Below are 20,253 nucleotides of genomic sequence, written 5' to 3'. Positions count from 1 at the left end.
CTAAGAGACAGATGCAGTCTCCACCCCTCATCCCACTAACGTCTCAGGTGATAAACCGTGTCAGCAAAATTTTCCTTTTCATGTACTCTCAAAGGCATCTCACCCCTTCGAGGAGGAGGAGGAATTAACATTTACTTGATATTTACTCTGTGCCAAATATGGTGCCAGGCATCATTTACAGTATTCTAAGCCTTATACCAATATAGTAAGACAGATGTTGCAAAACCCAAAGTTGCATTTGAGGAAACTAAGGCTCAGAGAGATGAAGTAACTTATTAGAGATCACAAAGCAAGAGGCAGAGATGGGGCTGAACTTAAATCCACCTGGTTCCAAAGCCCGATCACCTCATTTTCCTGACGAGAAACTTGAGGCCCAGAGCCATGCAGAATCCAGAGTCAGGAGGGTCTGGGGACTTTGTCCTGAACCACCTCCTCTTCTTCTCCTTCCTGCTGCCAGAATCCCTTCCCCATGCTCCCTGACAGGTGGATGACCACCCACTTCTAGAACATTCCCTGAGGCCTCCCATTTTATCGCTGAGAAAACCAAGTCCTGGATAAGCTAGAGATCTGCTCAAAGTCAGAGAAAGTTAGTGATGGGCTGAGGCTAAAAGCCAGGGCTCCTGACCCTGTCCTGAACTGCCACCCACCCCTGACTCCCCCACTCTTCCACCTCCCCACCTAACCCCACCCACCCACTCCCCCACCCCTTGGTGCTCCCACCCCCCAATCTCATCCCAACTGCCCTCACCCCACCCCCACCCCACAATGACTGGAAATTACCTGAGGCGTAGGCTGGCGCTAAGGTCAACTCCAGAACCTGAGCAGAGGCTACCCTTACTCTGATACATCTTTTGGTTCAGCAAACACTCTACAAGTGGAATGACTCACTTCTGCCGGGCTTGGAACAAGCCAGGCCAGCCTCTCCCCACCTTCAGGAGGCCCCCTGGTCTCCAGCACGTACCACCCTGGGCTAAAGTCAGTCTTCTCATCAGAATCTCCACTTAGACTGTGAACTCTGTGAGGGCAGAGCTGTGCCATCCATCTGTGTCCCCAGTGCCTGGGGCAGGGCCTGGCACACAGTAGGCATCAGTAATATGCCGTGGAGCAGATGGCGAATGTAAAAGAGCAAATCAAAAGCATAGAGGAGGGCAATTTAGCTGACGTGTGGCATTAGCGAAGGTTCTAAAGAGCAGGAGAAGCCGGGACTTAACCCCCAACGGGTGATGCAGGGCCTGGGGTGCCTCAGCTGGGCATCAGGAAATAATTTCTGACGTGGAGAGCCATCTGTTAGCCTTTGGATAAGCCCCTCCGAGGGAAGTGCTTTAGCCCAGACCTGGCTGGATTGTGGGACGTTGCAGCTGGGTGGGAAAACAGCAGCCAGGAGAGCAGAGTCCCCGGGGAGGGTGAGAGCATCCCAAGGCAGTAGGCCCAGTGCGGGTGTGAGGGGGCTGCAGGGGCAGCGTCCAGCTTGCCCACTTGAGGCACAATGGCTCTTGCCTGGACGGGCTGCAGGGGACCCTCGGAGAGGAAGTCAAGGCTTGCAGCAGAGGTGTCATCACTTGTCAATCACAGAAGCAGACAGGAAACAACAGCCCAGGGGGCGGGACATTGGACCCTGGCTTCATCCCTGAGAAGAGGGGCAACGCCGGCCACCAGTTTCCAGAAGAGGCTACAGCCCTTAGTGGGCCTCGGGCTCAAATAGGATGAGGTCTCCAAGCATATTTGCCTTGTTAGATGAGAAAATCAAGAAAGCAAGGGTGGCTCTGTTTGCTTGCCACTGATTCCCAAGGTCTGGTGTGTGCTACTTGCCAACCAGAAGATCCAGGGATTGTTGTCCATTAAGGAAAGTGGCATGTCCTCAGAGGGAGACCGAGGGCACCACCCACTCCCGGCCCCACAGCCTGTCTGCAGTGCAGGTATCACCATCTCACTTACTAGCTGAGGACACAGCAGCAGAAACACTGTGCAGCCTCCCTCGCCAGGCTTCTTGGGAAAGAAGTCCTTCGTGCCTTCCCTCTGGCAAGTCGTGGTCCAGGGACAGAGACAGGAGCTGCTCATGTTGGTGAGAGGGACCTGAGCTACAGTTTGCTGGCAACTGAGTGAGGGCAGCAGGATAGTGTCCTGGAAGAGCATGGGCTTTGGTCTTTGAGAGACTCCACACTAGCCATGTGAGCCGTGACCAGGCCAGCTGTAACCTGGAAACAGCGATCCCTATCACTCAGGGTTCTTGTGAGGATTAAGTGAAGCTCATAAAGTACTTAGCATAGGGCATGACTGGAAAATAAGAGGGAAAAGCAAAAGCAGTGAGAGGTGAATTTTTATGAAGGAGTGAAGTCTTAGTCTGCCGTATACTAAACCCCATCTCAAACTGGCTTTAACAATCACCATTAACTTCAACATTTGTTACTTCATTTAACAAGAAGTCCGGAGGTGGAAGGGTTCCAGGCCTGTTCATCAAAGCTCAGATTCACCTTCTTGGCTTCACTGACAGTGGTCTCAGGTATTGTGTCCAGATGTCACAATGTCCGGGGAAACTCGAGACCTCTCCTTGTATCTGATTGGACAGCGGTCCTACTGTCCTTGTAGAGCTGTTGTAAATCACAACGGTCCTGCTCCTTGTAGAGCAGGACCGTTGTGATTTACAAGTCAGGATCCACTCCCTGACCCATCACGGAGTCCTGGCCAGCCGAACAAAGTCAGGATTCTATTATCAAGGGCCATTGATGTTGGTCGGCAACCAGGAGTGGCTGCTGTAAATGTAAAAGAACACAATTAACTCTCCCCGGCCTCCAGTGCTGTTATGGGGACACAATGAGATAATGGATCTGAAAGGGTTTTCTGAACGATAGAAGACTCTGCACACAGGGTGGCTTGTTATTATCCTCATGGAACAATTATAATTGTGTCATAGAGTAATAGATGCTACTTGAATGCAACCCTCCATCCCGCTTGGGGCTGCGCTCTCTTGTTCATCAGAACCTTGCACATGCACGTGCACAACTGTCATGGAGATGTGAGAGCTATCAGCATTGAAAAATAGGCTAAAACTTCACAGTAATGGATATCAGTGCTCTCTGCAAGGCTGTGTGCACAGGGAGGGGATTACTGTGGGAAAGAACGTGGGCTTGGACTTCAGACAGGTGGAGCTTCCAGCCCAGCTTCTACAGCTCCCATGCTATGTAATGTCAGGCAGGTTATTTAATTTCTCCAGACTTGTTCCTCCATCAGTGCAACAGGGATAATAACCCCTCTCCCTGGGTGCTGGGAGAACTACAGGTGAAGCGCGCGGGGCACGGAGCAGGGAGTGAAGCAGTCCTAACAGCAGACGTGGACAGAGTGCTTACGTTATGCCTGGTACTTTCATCCCTGCTCGGCCCTGTGAGGTGGGTATCGTATCATCCCTGTTCTACAGAGAAAGAAACTGAGGCTCAGGGAGCTTAAAAATGTGCACAGGATTGTAGCTGCTACCGAGAGGCAGAACTGGGGTTTGAACTCAAGCCTTTGGCTTCAGAGGCCATCTTCCAACCTCTGTGTCAGGCCGCCTCTCATTACTCTTACTGTTATTGATATTAATGACACAAGGCCAGCTCTGCTGCCACCTTATTATGGGGCCTTGGGCCTTGTTAGATGAGAAATTCAAGAGAGCAAGTGTGGCTCTGTTTGCTCGCCTCTTTTTCCAGGCCTCAGTCCCCTCATATATAAACCCACAGATTGGGCTCAAATGTTTTGCTCCTTTGAAGCTTCACAGAGAAATAATTAGGAGCTCAGGCTGTGGCTGGAGGCGGCCACCTGGGGCCACCTCCTGGCTATCCCCTTTCCAGTCCCCCCTGTGACTTTGGCCGACTGAATTGATCACTGTAAGTCCAAGTTTCCTTGTCTCTAATGAGGGTAATAAAGTCCCTCCCTCTCAAGATTGTCGTGAGGATTAAAATGCATGCATGTCTATACACAGCTTGGTACAGTATCTGGCCAAGAGAAAGTTCCCAATCAATGGTAGCTGTTCTTATTAACAAGTCATCTTTCTCTCTGCTGCATAAAATTCCCCTGAGAGCAAAAGACTCAGTTATTCAGGCAGAAAGCCTGAGGGCAGTTTCTTTCAGGAATTCAAAGACTTACAGAATGTAGTCACTTAACCTTCTCTGAACTTCCCTGCTCCCATCTGCTAAATGGGGGTAATAAAGAGAAACTCAGAGAGCTGATAGGAGAATTAGGTGGAATAGCATGTCATGTTGATTTGTATTATTGGTGCTCTATGAGAGCTTAGAAGGCCACCTGTGTAATCATGGTGATTTTCGGCTAGAGACCCAGAGAAGCTGGGTGACTTAATTCATGTGGCCCCGCCTGGTGGCTAACCAATGCTGGGTCGAGAGCGCAGGGAGCAGGGGTGGCCCTGGGTTCTGCCAGATGCCTTTGTGTAGTACCTGACCCTGCCTCTCTTTCTCTCAGTCCTCCCTGTACGGCTCCCCTCACCTCTACCCGAGACATACTCGCTGTTAATAGTCGTGTATGTGCATTTCTTTCCGCCTAGGACTCTGAAAGCAGCCCACCCCTGCACACACATGCACGCACCACACAGAAGCACATGCCCACCGTGCGTCTTCTGTTTCAATTCCTGGTTCACCTTTAGACTTCTACTGAAAGATCGCTTCCTGCCAGAAGGTGCCACATGCCCCAAGGCGCTGTAAATTCAGGGCCTTCTCTTTGTGGTCCCACTCTCATAGCTCTGCGGGGTAATTACCCATTCTGGGTTGGCTTGGCCATTCAACTGGACACTTCTCAAAGGCAGCTAGAACCCCATCTGATTCCCCTCCCGAGCTCCATGGGGGTGCTGGTGGGAGTCTCTTGTGGGACTGCTGAGAACTGGGTGCATAGGACCCAGTGGGCAGGACACTCCTGCAGGATGCTTGGCTGCCTTCCCCAAGAGGGTGACACTTCCCTCCTTGGACCAGCTCAGGGACCTGTGACCAATTACACAGAACCAGGCACCCCTCCCAGACCATTGGACTCTGTGGACCTGGCCTGTGGGAACATCCCACATATCTTTCCTACCCTGCAGGCACCTCTCTCTTCCCTCGTTTCCCCAAACCTCATGACATCCGAGGCAAATGCAGGCCACATGTGCCCGCACAAAAGTCACAGGGAAGCTGCTTCTCTGGCTCTGCCCAAGAAGTACCCAAGGAGGTTGACATTCAAGCTTCACCTCCTCCCCTCCACAACAAGGAAGCAAGAAATCCCACTTGCCAGCAGGGACCAGACTCTGCTCTCCAGGGAGAAGGGCATCTGAACTCCTGGGCTCAGGATGTTGAATGGCTTTAGCTTCCAAAAGACAGGCTCTTCCCTCTCCCTCGCCAGATGAGCCTTTTTGGTTAAAATAAACAAAAGCAGCCAACATCATTATTTCTTTTCCAGTCCAGTGCCCTCAGTCAAGGTGGCTGTCCTTCCCTGGACAGCTTTGGAGATAGGGCTTTTCACAGCTGTTTGTGTTGTTTTCTGGCTCCATTGCTGGTATCCAGTCCCCAGCCAAAGGGCCACTGATCTTGGCATGGCTGCAGTAGGAGCCTGGGTACATAGTCTAGCCACCTGGGTTCAATCTTGCTCCTCTTCTTGAAAACTGAGTGCCTTCCAGCTTTCTGGAGCTCATTTTCTTTGTCAGTAAAATGGGATTAGGGTGCTCACCTTGTAGAAGTGTCACAAGGACTAAATGTGATGATGGAGGCAAAAGCTCCTTTTGTATAAATGACCACCAGCTGAGGAACCCCATGCTGGCAAGACAGGGTGGTGTGGTAGACAGAATAGGGGCTCTGGAATCAGACCTGGATTTGTGATTTTTCTGCCTGTAGATCGTGAGTAGGTCACTTAGCCTCTCCGCCTTAACCTTATTCACCTTCAGAAGGGAGCTTCTGCAGTACAAGCTCTTCAGGGTCAATGTGATTGGTGGAATTGGGCCCCCTCCAAAAAAAAAATGCATGTTGAAGCCCTGACCCCCAGTACCTCAGAATATGACCTTATTTGAAAATAGGGTTGTTGCATATGTAATTAACCAAGATGGTGGCATACTGGAGTAGGGTGGGCTTCCAATCCCTTATGTCCTGTGTCCTTGTAAGAAGATAGCCACTTGAAGACAGAGACACAGGTGGAGGGAAAAGGCCATGTGACAATAGAGGCAGAGGTTGGAGTGATGGAGCTGTAAGCCAGGAACACCAGAGACTGCCAGCCAACCACTAGAAGCTAGGAAGAGGTAAAGAATGATTCCTCTGCAGGTTTCAGGAGATCCTGGCCCTGCCACCACCTTGATTTTGGACTTGTAGCCTCCAGAACCGTGGGGCCATACATTTCTGTTGTTTAAAGGTACTCAGTTTGCAGCACTTGGTTACAACAGCCCAAGGAAACGAAACTAATACAGACAGGACCTTACAGGATTCTGCTCCTCACTGTGTTTCCAGCTCCAAGCAGAGAGCCTGACATGTGAGGGCCCCTCAGTGATTTGCGGAGTGAGTGAGTGATACTTGCTGCGAAGGTTATGTTGGAAACACGGGTAAAGATGTGCTTAGCACAGTGCTTGGTGCACAGACGGCATTTGGTAGGTGTTTATTCCTTTCCCTTCTCTTATTTCAAAGACTCCTTTCTGTACAGAGTGTAGTTTGGGATTAAAAACAACCCAGTTTTCTTCTGATTTTTGCCCAAAAGCCCCTAAAGGGGAATAGCTTTGAGCACCTCCCTCTGGGGAAGTTCAGTCTCAGGGAGACCCGGTCACTTGAGGGCGGGTTTGGGCAGCCATCTCTCCGCTTGTGCACTCCCTCCCACCCCCACCCACCAACTGCGTTCCTTGATTTTTCGACATTTCCTGGAGTGGGAGTAGAGGAATTTCTGGAAAGCTTGGCTTTCACTGCACTTGTGCTTTCCCAAAAGTTTTTTCAAAAAGCTTTGTAGAAACCAAAAGGGAAGGAGGCTTTGGCACGGTGAGCAAGCTCAAGGAAAGCTGTTTAGAATCAGGGTGTTTATGCAGGAAAACTATTTAAGGAACATTCCCCTCACTACATGCCTTACATTCACACCATGGGACTTTCTGGTATTTTTAAAACCTTTGTTGAAATATAACAGATATTCAGAAAACTAGACATACTGGTAAATATATCATTCTGATTTTATTTTATAAGAAGTTTCTTTTCCTGGTTAAACTTTGCTCAATTCATGGATAACACTAATCCTTGACACCCCCCCCCCCCAATTTAAGATTCTATGAAAGACAGAGTGAGTTTCTAGGAAGAGCTCTGGCCATGGGCTCAGGTGGCCTAGGCTGGAATTTCAGCTCCACACTCACTAGCTCTGGGGCTTCGAGCACGTGTTTAACTCCTTTAAACATCATTGTTCTGTTCCCTTGGCTGAGGAGAAATCAAGGAAGTAAACCTTCGAATTTACAAGTGCATATTCTTCTTTATTATTCTTATTCCTTCAGATTTTTTAAGTGGGACACGTGGAGGCTTAGGGTCAGACAGAAAAATGCCCAAACACAGCCCTGCACCCATCTGCTGGGTAACCTTGAACAGGCTCTCTTTAGACCTCAAATTCTGCATCTGTCAGCTGGAGAGATCCTGATGCCTTTGCAGGGGGTGTGAGGGTTGATTGAGATGCTGTATGTAAAGCTTCCATAACGTTGCACACACAGTAGGTACCCAGTTAACATCAGTGTCTCCTCTCCTTCCAGCACCTTGGCCCTTTCTCCCCGCTAGCTCCCTATCTCTTGCCTCTTTCCTCTGCAGTTGATACCTCCATCCTTCCCCTAGTATCTGGGTAGAAGTGGGGCTTAATAGTCAGGTTGTGCCCTTCTGTGTCTTGGGGCCTGGAATTTTGCAGCTGTGTGAAGCAACTGAATTAGGAGGAGGGAGATGTATATTACATATGTATATGTATGGGTGTATGTATAGATATATATATACACACACACATATATATAACATATACACACGTGTGTATATCTATTTTATATATATAATGTATATATATACACACTTTAAACTCAGGAAGTAATAAATGACTTTGAAAACAGCTGTTGGAAAGCACTTTTTTTTAATCAAATCTCAATGCAAAAGTCCAAAGCTTGAGTCTTCCAGTTGAACAGAGTGCTCTGTGACCACAGATCATTAAAGGCCTGCCATAAATTTCAGTGGCTCCCTGGTGACATTTGCCAGCAGACTTTGACAGACAGAGATAATCCAGCTTGCCTCATGCCTCCCCTCTCCCCCACATCCCACAGAATGTGGCCTCTCGGTCCAGCCTGATTTGAGCCTCCAGAGGCCTGGATGGACCATCTTAAACTGCTTTTGGAAGCCACTCCCAGGAAAGATGGAAAGAAAATGCAAAACCTGGGGTTGTAGCTGATAATTGCAGCTCGTCCCATTTTCCCCTGCTCTCAACTCCCAGTGCCTCCACCATCTCTCATCCTCCTCCAGCACCTCTGCCTCTCGTTAAATAATGCATTTGTTTCCTTCACCCATGAGACTGGACTTCCTTCCAGGGGAAGGACTGATTTTAACTCCAGTACCCAGTCAAGCCAGCACATGAAGAGCCTGCCTTAGTATACAGGTAGGACTGGTAATAAGAGGTTGGGGAGAGCCACCACTGTTGAGCACCTGCTGTATGCCAGGCCCGTGGTGGGGCCCAGACATGCAGCTTTTATTTATTTACTCTTCACAGGACCCCTGGAAGTTAGGCCCAGATCCTGAAGATTCCAGGGCTCTAAAAGAGGACGCAACCTACCTAAAACCACAATAACCAGTTTTAAATCCAGATCTTACTGCTGCCCGTCCCCTGGGTTGGAGTCCCACTTGATCCCTTATCAGTTGTATGTCCCTGCACAAGTCATAGCACCTCCTCTAGCCTCAGTTTTTATATCTGTAAAATGGCGGCAATGGTCATTACAACACTCAGATGTAACAAGGATCAAATAAGATCATGGGTGTGAAAATTTTCTGTAACTGTTGAGTAAATACTATTCACATTGTTTTCATTAGTAGCCCAATAAGATAAAGTACATTCCAATATGTACTGGGTACCCACTGTATATGAAATCATTGTGTGGGCTGGGGACATATGGAGATAAATAAAACCAGTTCCTGCCCTCAAGGAACTCACTAATAAGAATACGTATGCACAGTGGCCTTTAGTTTGCAATATTTGCACATCTGTAACCTGGCCCCTGGCCGCCTCTCAAGTTTCATTTCCTAGCACTCTCCTCCTTATGCTCCTCCAGCTAGGCTAGCTTCCTCGCTGTCCCTCAAATGTACTTGCTTCTACTGCAGGGACTTGGCAGTTGCTGGGTCCTCTGCCTCGAAAGTACCCCCCCCCAAATGTTTATGTGACTCACTCTTTCACTTACTCCAGTTCTTTGCTCAAATGTCACCTCTGCAGACAGACCTTCCCTGACCACCTTACCTAAAACAGCACACCCATCCCATCACTTCCCAACCTCTTAGTGCATTAAACCTTTCTTCATAGCATCTATCACCACCTGATCTTGTTCTGTATAGTTATTTTCTTACTTGTGTATTGATTGTTCTCCACTGGAAGGTAAGCTTCTGAGGGCAAAGCTTTTTCTTCCTTGCCTATCAGTGATGCTTAGAACAGTGCCTAGCACAGGGTAGGCACAAAATAAATATTTGATGAAAGAATCGATACCTACCACTCAATAATAAAAAAGAGATAACTCAGTTTAAAACTGGGCAAGGGATCTGAATAGACATTTCTCCGGAGAAGGATATATAAAGGGCCAGTAGGCACATGAGAAGATGCTCAACATCATTAGCCATTAAGAAATGCAACTCAAAGCCACAGTGAGATGCCACCTCACACCCACTAGAATGGCTGTCATCAAAGTCAGATGATGACAAATGTTGGCAAAGCTATGGAGAAATTGGAACACTCAAATGCTGGGAACATAAAATGGAGCAGCCACTTTGGAAAACAATCCAGCAGTTCTTCAAAAGGTTGAAGAGAGTTTCCACTCAATCCAGCAGTTCCACCCCTAGGTATCTACCCAAGATAAATGAAAATGTATCTCCACATAAAAATTTGTACACAGATGTTCATAGCAGCATTATTCAGAAGAGCCAAAAAGTAGAAACAACCCAAGTTTCCATCTACTGACAAATGGATAAACAAAATGTGGTACATCTGTACAATGAGATGTCATTCAGCAATGAAATGAAATGGAGTCGATTCATGTTACTAACATGGATGAACCTTGAAAACACCATGTTAAGTACAAGAAGACAGTCACAATGAGCATATATTGTATAATTCCGTTTATATGAAATGTCCAGAATAGGTAAAGCTATAGAGACAGAAAATAGATTTAGTGATTGTCTGGGGCAGCAGAGGGTTGGAGAGAAATGGGGAGTAATTATTCATGACTATAGGGTTTCTTTTGGAGTGATGAAAATATTCTAAAATTTATTGTGGTGATGGTTGTACTACTCTGTCAATATACTAAAAGCCATTGAATTGTACACTTTACATGGGTGACTTGCATGGCATGTATTCATATCTCAATAAAGCTGTTATTACAAAAAAAATCAGTGGATGCCCTCATTTAATATACCTGCATCAAACAAGCAGACTAGCTGGTAGGCCATCCCTCTGTGAAGACCAGAGGGACCTAAGTCACTCTTGTCTCAGTGTTGAAGTGTAAAGTACAGCAGGCACTGGGCTTCCCCAGGCAGGCAGGTGAAAACAGAGTTCTTTTCCTGGTGAATGCTTAAACAAACAAACAAACAAACAACAAACAAACGTGGCCCTGAGAAATCTGTGAGGAGGAGGAGAGCTGAGCCTGAGAAATTGACTGCATCCTGTTTTCCAGAGATCATTTTCCCAACATAAGTCACAGAGACAGATGGCCCCAGACCTGCTTCTGAAAATAACCACTGTCAAGGAGAAGAGAGTTGACTTAGTGGGAGCTGCCCGGCCGGGGGAGGAAGACCCACAAGATTTAATAGGCTGGAAAAGAAGGCGAGTTTGGACCAGGGAGGCTGCAGTTCTGCCAAGCTCATCCCATGAGGGACCCAAAGCAGAGCTGTTGTCTTTGCTGCCTTTCTCTATGTGTGTGTTTTCTTCTCTTTAAAAAACTTTTATTGTTTTTTTTTTTTTAAATCTCATTATCACATTGGTTCCTTGGAAGAATTAGAAAATATAAAGAAAAGGTAAAATTTATTTATAATTCTACTGCCCTAAGGTAACAAGTATTAACACTTTTGTTAATCACACACACACACACACACACACACACGCTGAAACAACTGTCAGAATTCTTTTTTATTCAGTTTTGCCCCATTCTTTTTTCATATCCTATCTCCCAAGTCTTTAGATATTCTTTACAAGCTTGGCTGATAATGTCTGCACATTAGCATTGTACTGATGTGCCTGAATTTATATAATTAGTCACTTTTTAACATAAAGGATGTTTTTCCTTTCCTTAAGATTTATTTGAAAATTTTTTACTTTTGACTATTACAAATGATGCTGGGATGAATAGCCTTACAAATAAATCTTTTGAAAAGTCAAGATTGTCTTTGTGGGTAAATTCCTAGAAGTGGAATTTCTCAGTTAAAAGGTTTTCACCCTTTAAAAATCAATTTATATCTAATTATATTACCAATATCGGTATATAAAGTTTTGTTTGTATTTAAAACCAACATTTAGCACCCACTAGATGCCAGATATTTTCACATTTATTATTTCATTTTCTCTTGAAGTTTTAAAAAATAGTTTTTAAAAGGGTAAAAATAACTGACATTGTAGAAAAATTTGAAGATATAAAAGCATATTTTAAAAATTAAAAATTTCTCTTATCAGGGATAACCACTGTTAAAGATGTTTTTCAGCCCATCTTTTGTATAGGAATACATTTATACAAATTCATTTATTCTATCAATGTTGTATGAGCATTTCCTATACTGAAGGAACATGATCTTCCATTATAACTGTAATCATTTCTATCCTGCATTTTTTCCGAAGTCTCCTTTAATCCTCAGAACAACCCCTTGAGGTGCAGACTACCATTACTCCTATATTGTAGAATGTTGCACCATGAAAGAACCTTAGGGTGTTCTGATCCAACTCTCTAATGGGAAACGTAAGGGCCAGTGAGGTCAGAGGCCCTGCCCGTGATCCTGCAGCTTGTGATTGACCTGTACCTCTTTTGACCCTTAGTCTCTTGTAGCAAGCTATAGCCTCTGCTGCAGAACTGAATCTCTAATGCCCTAAAATGGGGTGGCCACTAGGTGTCCAAATCAGAGCGTTTTTAGAGCAAAGGTAGGGCACTATTTTTAACTGATACAGGATAACAGATCTCAATTGGGGCTGTCACTGACTAACCAGAACGAATGGTCCCTCTAGTGCTCTAGCTTCAGGTTTCTAGCACTTTCTTTATTTCTTTTTATTTTATTTTATTTTATTTTATTTTTTATTGAAGTATCATCAGTTACAATGTGTCAATTTCTGGTGTACAGCATAATGTCCCAGTCATGCATATACATACATATATTCATTCTCATATTCTTTTTCATTAAAGCTTATTACAAGATATTGAACATAGTTCCCTATGCTATACAGAAGAAATTTGTTTTTTTTTAAATCTGTTTTTATATATAGTGGCTAACATTTGCAAATCTGAAACTCCCAAATTTATCCCTTCCCAACCTCTTTCCCCTAGTAAAGATAAAATTGTGTATTATGTCTGCAAGTCTGTTTCTTTTTTGTAAATAAGTTCATTAGTGTCCTCTTTTTTCTTTTTTTAGATTTCACGTATGAGTGATATCATGGTATTTTTCCTTCTCTTTCTGGCTTACTTGACTTACAATGATGATCTCTAGGTCCATCCATGTTGCTGCAAATGGCATTATTTTACTCTTCGTATGGCTGAGTAGTATTCCACTGTATAAGTATACCATGACTTCTTTATCTAGTCATCTGTCGATGGACATTTAGGTTGCTTCCATGTCTTGGCTATTGTATATAATGCTGCTGTGAACACTGGGGTGCATGTAGCACTTTGAAATGCTTCACAGCAGTGGATTTCAATCCATTGCAAATAACCATGGGAACCAGTTCTGCTAACCTTTTTGAGCTGAGACTCTGAGCCAGGCCAGGACACAGAGATGAGCACCTGTGGTCCCTGAAGGGCAGGCTAGGGTGTTTCAGCAGTAGACGTGAACATCACTCACTGGCATCAGAAGCAGGGCGTGCTACCACTACAGAGGAGTTCCTGGTCCTCTTGTAGAAAAAGATTCCAGTTTTCCTCAGTGCCCCATCCTCTGCACAGAACTGCATAAGGTTTTACTTCTTAACAGTGGACCAACTGGCTGCCCTGTTAAGAGGAAATAGATATGAGGTTGGCTCATGAGAAAAGAACAAATGCCTTTGGTTTTAAGTGGAGTGGCTAGAATATTTACAGAAAGGACACTGAGAAGATGAAACATAATCAGGCTTCATGGGAAGGGTGAATCCATCAGCTCAGGATTCCACTGAGATGAGTTACCTGCTTAGGTCTGAGTGTTTTGTTTTGGTTTTTTTCTAGGTGTCACGTATTGAGTAATTGCTGTTTACTGGGTGCTATGCCAAGCATTTTATGTACAAGCTTCTAAAATGCAGGGCTGCCAATTAAAAGGATATTAGGAGGCTCATCCTCTAATCGAGGGAACCCCTGTGAAGAAAGTGCCCTCTCTGTGGCACACAGCTAGTGCTCCAGGTTTGCAGGTCAGACTCACACTTTCCGCTGCGTGAGCGGGCAGTGACTTTCACTACCATAGCCTAGTTGGGTTTAATGTAGATCAATAAGGTTCCATTTGGGTGTTTAGATGGATTTCTTAGGACTGCTGAGAAAAGTGTTAAAAAGTGCATTTTGTTAATGGTCTTTTTTTCTTTGGCAGAATAATGAACTTGTCCATAGCTAGCCTTCACAATTTAGTCTCACAGCATATTCCAAAGACAGCTCAGAATACAGAGTACTAGAAGGCTCTTCCTTGAGCACAGCTTGCCCTAGTTACAGGGTACTTTTCACATGCTCAGGAAAGCTACCCTCGATGCACACGAAGGCGGGAGTAACGGAGGTGGCTGTGTCTACAGGTCTCAGGATTCCCTTGTCATGTGTTCCTTTCGTGTAGCACAGCTGTCTCCCTAATACTTTTCCTCTCATATGATGTCAACAAGTGATGCGTAATGAGAAAAGATCTTGCAGATCTGTCATTGTTTATTTCCCAAAACCACCCTGTTCTTACTCTCAAAGACCTACAGCCAGAGGGGTGGCAAAGGGAATCAATGTTGGTTGAGCTCTTACCATGAGACTCCCATGCTGCTTACAAGCATAATATCACTTCTCTCAAAAACTCTTTGCAGTGAGTATTGACACAGCATTTTTTAAAGGAGAAGATGAAGACTAAGAAATGTGAAGTGACTCACTCCAGGTCATACAGCCAGTGTGAACCTGGGCTTTCGTCCCTGGTTTGCTCAGTAGGAAACTTACAGTCTTTGCACTTTAGGTGTGTTTCAGTTGATGGATGGCACTCTCCCCTTCCCTACTGCAAACCAGGGCTGATGCCTTTAATTCACACCGCTCGGTGGACACGGCATTGCCATTATGCGTTCTCACCCAGGACCTGTGACCACAGACAGATAACTTCACTTCTGTCCATTTCTTGGCCTTGAAAATGGGGATGGATTTTCCAACTCATGGGGCTGTTGTGAGGAGATCTTGTAAAACACCTGGCCCAGTTCCTGGCCTCTGGGAGGTGCTCTGCAAATGTTTGTTCCCACTCCTACCCCCACCCCTCACCCACATGGGTGTCTACACTCTCTCCCTTTGTTTTTTTCTTTCTCCACCTTTGTCTACTGTAAGCTAGAGCTAGGCTCAGAGAGACCTCCTTTCAGGACACCCTCATGGCTCTCCTTTACCCTTCAGTGGCCCCCTTTGTTGTTGGGAAGAGACGTAAGGAGGTTCATTCCAATCCCATCTCATTTTACCAAAGGCACAATGGAAGATTCTATAATACCAGGTTTCCCTTCAGCTGATGATCAGGATACATGGGAAGGCCACCCAAAACCCCAATTCCCTGGTCCTGTGACATCAGGCATCCCTATTTGCCTACATGAATGTGTATCTGGGCCCCACAGATCATGTGGGCTTTCAACATGCTGGCTGATCTGAGCCAAATAGAAAGGAGACCTGGGTGGCTGAGTCTTCAGTTTAAAGAGCAGATCCTTCTAAAGTACAGCCCTGGTCTTGTCACTTTCCTGCTTTAAGAACTTCTGTGACTCCCCAGTTAAGGTCTGATTTCCTTTTCCTTGTGTTCAAGGCCTAAGCCTGCTATTCAGAGACTCATTTCCTGCTACTCTTTTTCCATAGACCTTTTGTGCCATAATCAAGGTATCCTGCCTCCTACCTTCCTTCCATCCTTTCTTCTTTTAATAGATATTTACTAGTGCTTTCTGTGTACCAGACACAGTGCTGGGAACTGGAGAATATGGTAGTTGATAAGCCAAGCAGGCTAGTGGGTGGCCACAAACAAGTCAGCACAGCAGTGTGGGAAGTGTAGCAACAAGGAAAGCACAGGGAGCCCCCAGGAGGGGTGGCAAACCCAGGCTTGAGATAATCAGGGAAGCCCTCCTGGGGATGGTGATCATGAGGTTAAGCCCTGAGACTGGGTGGGAGCTAGGGAGACACACAGGGTGGTAGTGATGAAGAAAAGGGAATAGGAAGGAAAATGTTCAAGAAGGAACAGCATATGCAAAAGCTCAGAGGCAAAATTTGTAGTTGGGCTCCAGAGGGTACTGTTCAGATAGATTCAATGCAGATGGTGCCCTGAAGGTGTGCAAATCAGACTCGGGCAGAAGAGAGAGCAGTGAGTGCACGGAAATGAGGGCAGGCCAGCAAGTCCCAGCAGACCAGTGGTAGTGAGGAGTTAATGGTAGCACTTGAGACTTGAGAGATACAGTGAAGACGGACGGGCAGGTTTCTTGAGACCAGGTGAAGGATGAGGGCCTGAGGCAAAGTATTTCTCCCTCTGCCATGGATGTGCAAGCCCCCACATCTTCATCTCTTCCCACTGGAATCCTCTATGGCTCCAGAAAACCTTTCTTGTTTCCTCCGGTTGAAGTGAGCACCCCACCTCCCCACCATCCTTCCCTCGCACTGGGCTGTCTTCTGTTCTGACAGGTCCCACCTCGGCCTTGCTTAGAGCTGCATGTGACACTCTCCCTCCCTTCCCACTGGCTCCTTGAGGGCCGTGTCTCACAGTTTGTATACCCCTCACCTTCTCACTGCCCAGTGGGTGTTTAGGAAATGTCTTTGGATTGAAAGTGTTTGCCATGCTTCTGAGGTCATGCACTGCTCTTACAAAAAAGAAAAGGAAAAGAACAGTAGCTCCCCTCACTTTATATACACATATTTATGCACAATGACATCTAAAGTTTACTAGGTGTTTACTGGCTGCCTTGCTGTTTGCAACAAGTGACTTGTTTTAACTCCTTTAATCCTCAGAGCAACTCTGTGAAGTAGGTATTCCTTTTTTTTTTTTTTTAAATCTGTATTACATAGATGAGGAAATTGAGGCACAAAGGGTAAAGTAACTTGCCTGAGGTCACTACTGCTGAGCTAGCAAATAGCGCAACTAGAATTCAAACATAGGGTCTGGACTCAGAGCCCATTCTTTTACTATGAACCTGCCTTGCTTCTGTAGATGCCAAATCGGTACAGCAATGCATTTTATTTTATTTGTTTTTTTCTGAAGTATAGTTGATTTACAATGTCGTGTTAGTTTCAGATGTGCAGCAGGGTGATTCAGTTATATATATGTATATATAATATATATATTCTTTTTCAGATTCTTCTCCATTATAGGTAATTATAAGATATTGAACATAGTTCCCTGTGCTATATAGCAGAACCTTGCTTATCTATTTTTACATAGTAGTTTGTATCTGCTAATCCCAGACTCCTAATTTATCCCTCTCCCTGCTCCCCTTTGGTAACCATAAGTTTATTTTCTATGTCTGTGAGTCTATTTCTGTTTCAGCAATGCTTTTGATTAATGTATTTTGAATACAAATGTATTATGTACATTATAAATATAACATATACAAAATAGATATTAGATATTAAAAAAGGTTAGATTAAAATATAAATATTTCTAGAATTTTCTAGCAGCCAGGAGATGGTTTTGTGCCCCCACCTTGGAGCCACTTAAATTAAACGGTGCTGATGAAAAGAGGAAGGGAATTAAGATGTTTCCAATTAATACCTGTACTTCACAGAAACCTCATGAGTTATCGTGCACCTACTAAGGGTCTGGCACCTTGTTAGGTGCTTTGAATGCTAGGTTATGAATATTCAGAGCAACCCTAAGGACCTTGGGTGAGGCCTGGAGAGTGGATGGACGGGAGAGGAAACAGGCGTGAGACCTGTGAGGGAAACAGGCGTGAGACCTGTGAGGGAACAGGCTTTCCTTAGCCTAGGATCACTGATGTTTGCAATGGAAGAATTTACTTAGTTCTGGAACTATTTATTTCATAAAGCTTGACAGATTTACTCAGGAAGAGGCTGTAACAAGCACCCGGAACAACATATCATGTTTCTTAACTTTTGTCTGAAATTCTAACAACTCAGCATAGTATGGTACTGGTTATCTCAAGCTCATCAAAAGCTCTGATTGGAGATTAGAAGATGTCTTTGGTTAATAAAGGATGAGGAAATGAATGTATATTTGCTTAATAAATGCAGCCTGGCTGACAGAATCTTTCCAAGACTGGGATTGCAAGGGAAGGGAAATCTTGACTGGGGTTCCTTGTGGGATGGTTTCATTCAGTTTAGTAAATGTTTGGTAATCACTGACCCTGGAATTCTGCTTGCTCAAGCATACTGTATGCCCGGATATAGTATCTTTAGTCCTTACAGTAACTTTATAGAAGGGGGGGAGTTGCCAACTTACAAATGAGGAACCAGAAGAAATTTACCCAAGATCATACAGCTAATAGAAGGCTAGGGTATGATGCAAGCCCCAATTCTGTTGAACTCCAAAGCCCACTCCAAGAATGTACTCTATTGTAAGAATGGGCCATATGCTTTTATATGCGAGACAGCTACAGATAACTACAAAAACAGCGGAGCCAATGTGATAACAGAACTAAAAAAAGATTAGTTCAAAGAAAAGAACTAATCTTTAGGGCTTGCTATATGGTAAGTGGTGTCAGGGAAGGTTCTCCCTGGGTGAATTGGAAACACTGGTTTGGATAATTTTAAGGTAAATCATAACCCAGATATTTAGGTAAATCAAAATGCAGATGGGAGAGCCACCCAGAGATTCTACCACAATCATTGATCCTGCTGCCTCAGTCGTTCTTACTGAATTTCTAATATGAACCAGCCAAAGGCATCCACAGCAGCTCAGTAAAATGTTACACGTGGTTGGGCTCAGGGGTTGACATAAGAGTCATGGAACCTGCAGAATCCTGCAGGATTTGGTGACTGAACTGAATGAGCTTCTCTTGGTGGACAGACCACAAAAAGCTCCCCCTCCTCCAACAGTCAGCAGCTCTCTGTGCCATCTCCCCCTTAGAGCTCTGCCACATCTTCTGATGGCATGTCTGGGCTGCATTGTGTTTCCTAAGTTTCAGTCTCTGAAAAGCTAGATGGATCTGATTGTGTTTTAAACCTGTCATCAAAGTGGGAAAAAAGCAGCAGCCCTTGCTGTCCAGTGGATGCGTTGTCTTGTACTGTATACTTTTGTATGTCTGTGCTTACCTTCCCTCTCTTGTACACGATGTACTGCACATGCCTAAAGGCCACACGCAGATAAGACTGCAAACTGTCTGACCTAAAAGCTCTTGTCCCAGGCTATCTATCACCTCCTCCTGCAGAATTGGGAGTGTGCTCACAGAACCGTAGAAAGCTGGGATTTTAGAATCGTAGAACCCTGACATGTTAGAAACTTGCAGTCAAGCATCCTGACTTAGTGCGTCTTGGAACACACAGCATGTTAGTGCCCAAAAAAGGTACAGTTTTTTTCGTCTGAGACTATTAGAACTTGTGGATTCCAGTCTGTTAGACACCTGGAATTCATCTCTTCGGCAAATATTTATTTAGTGCCTACTATGTGCCAGGCACTATGCCAGATTCTGGGGATACAGAAATGGAAAAGACTGCTAAAATTCTTGCTCTCGAGAGGTTTGCAGAGAATGTTAGGCCTTAAAAATTTGAAAATGTCATATTCTTAGAAAAGTAGAAGATTAGTGTGTTGAAATCCTAGAATGCCAGCGGGGGGGGGGGGGGGGGGCGGGGCTGAATCATTCTCTCCAGCTCCCTCTACCTTTTATGAGGCCCAGAGCCTGTTCTAGGCATGTCGAATTAAAATCTCACTAATAAGAACATCATTTCAGTTCGGTGACATCACAGAATGGACAGCTTGCAGGGGCTCAGCGATCACCTAATGCGGCCGGCTGCTCATTTTGCCAGCAAGGCCGCTGAAGCTCAGAGGAGAGCAGCTGTTTGATAGATAACGCAGCCCCGCCAGGACTAGACCCCAGGTTTTCAGGCCTCTCTCAGACAACAGGCAAAGCAGGAAGGGCTTCCTGAGTGTTTCCGAGGGGCACCCTCTTCGCAAGAGTGCAGACTTCTGCACGACGCCCCCAGCTCTTCAGAAGGAGTTTGCACCAACTTTTCGGAGGCATCAGCCCCGCCCCCGGGACCACGTGTGCAGTAGATCGCCCAGTGTTGGGAGCCTCCTCCCCCTGTTGATGCGTGTTTTATTTTGCTCCCTCCCCGCTCCCCGTGTGCCTCAAAACCAATTTTCATTATTTTTTTTTTCTGTCTGTGTTTGTCTTTGTGGTTCGCAGGTGCTCCCTTGCATTGTTCATCCGCTTCATCAACCCCTATTGAGCAGTCCCCCTCCCCGCCCCCCTCCCCTCCGGCCAATGAGAGCCAGAGGCGGTTGCTAGGCAACGGTGTGGCCCAGCCAACCCCGGACTCAGACTCTGAGGAAGAGTTTGTCCCTAATTCATTCTTAGTTAAAAGTGGCTCTGCCAGCCTCGGGGTCGCGGCGAACGGTAAGTCCCTCTCTCTTCCTAACTTCTGCGGGTTGGTTTCCTTTTGTTGACGATGCTGTTAATCTGCCTGCTCGGGTCGCTTGCAGGGGCGGAGGGGCCTGGTGCATGGGGGGCTGGGGGTTCTCGCGGACCTGGCGGGGGGGCGGGATCCGTGGGCTCGGGCAG

General features: G+C 45.7%; 1 protein-coding gene across 1 annotated transcript in view; it reads left to right on the top strand.

Annotated features, from left to right (window-relative positions):
• The window catches only part of TENM4 (teneurin transmembrane protein 4), a 2,614,134-nt gene that overhangs the window by 2,317,022 nt on the left and 276,859 nt on the right, over window positions 1–20,253 (top strand). The window contains exon 15 of the mRNA XM_032488752.1: window positions 19,879–20,088. Coding sequence (XP_032344643.1) covers window positions 19,879–20,088 — 210 coding nt within the window. The remainder of the gene's footprint in view (window positions 1–19,878; window positions 20,089–20,253) is intronic.

The sequence above is a fragment of the Camelus ferus genome, chromosome 10 (assembly GCF_009834535.1).
Source record: "Camelus ferus isolate YT-003-E chromosome 10, BCGSAC_Cfer_1.0, whole genome shotgun sequence".
NCBI lineage: Eukaryota > Metazoa > Chordata > Mammalia > Artiodactyla > Camelidae > Camelus > Camelus ferus.
This window is presented reverse-complemented; position numbering and strand designations above follow the sequence as displayed.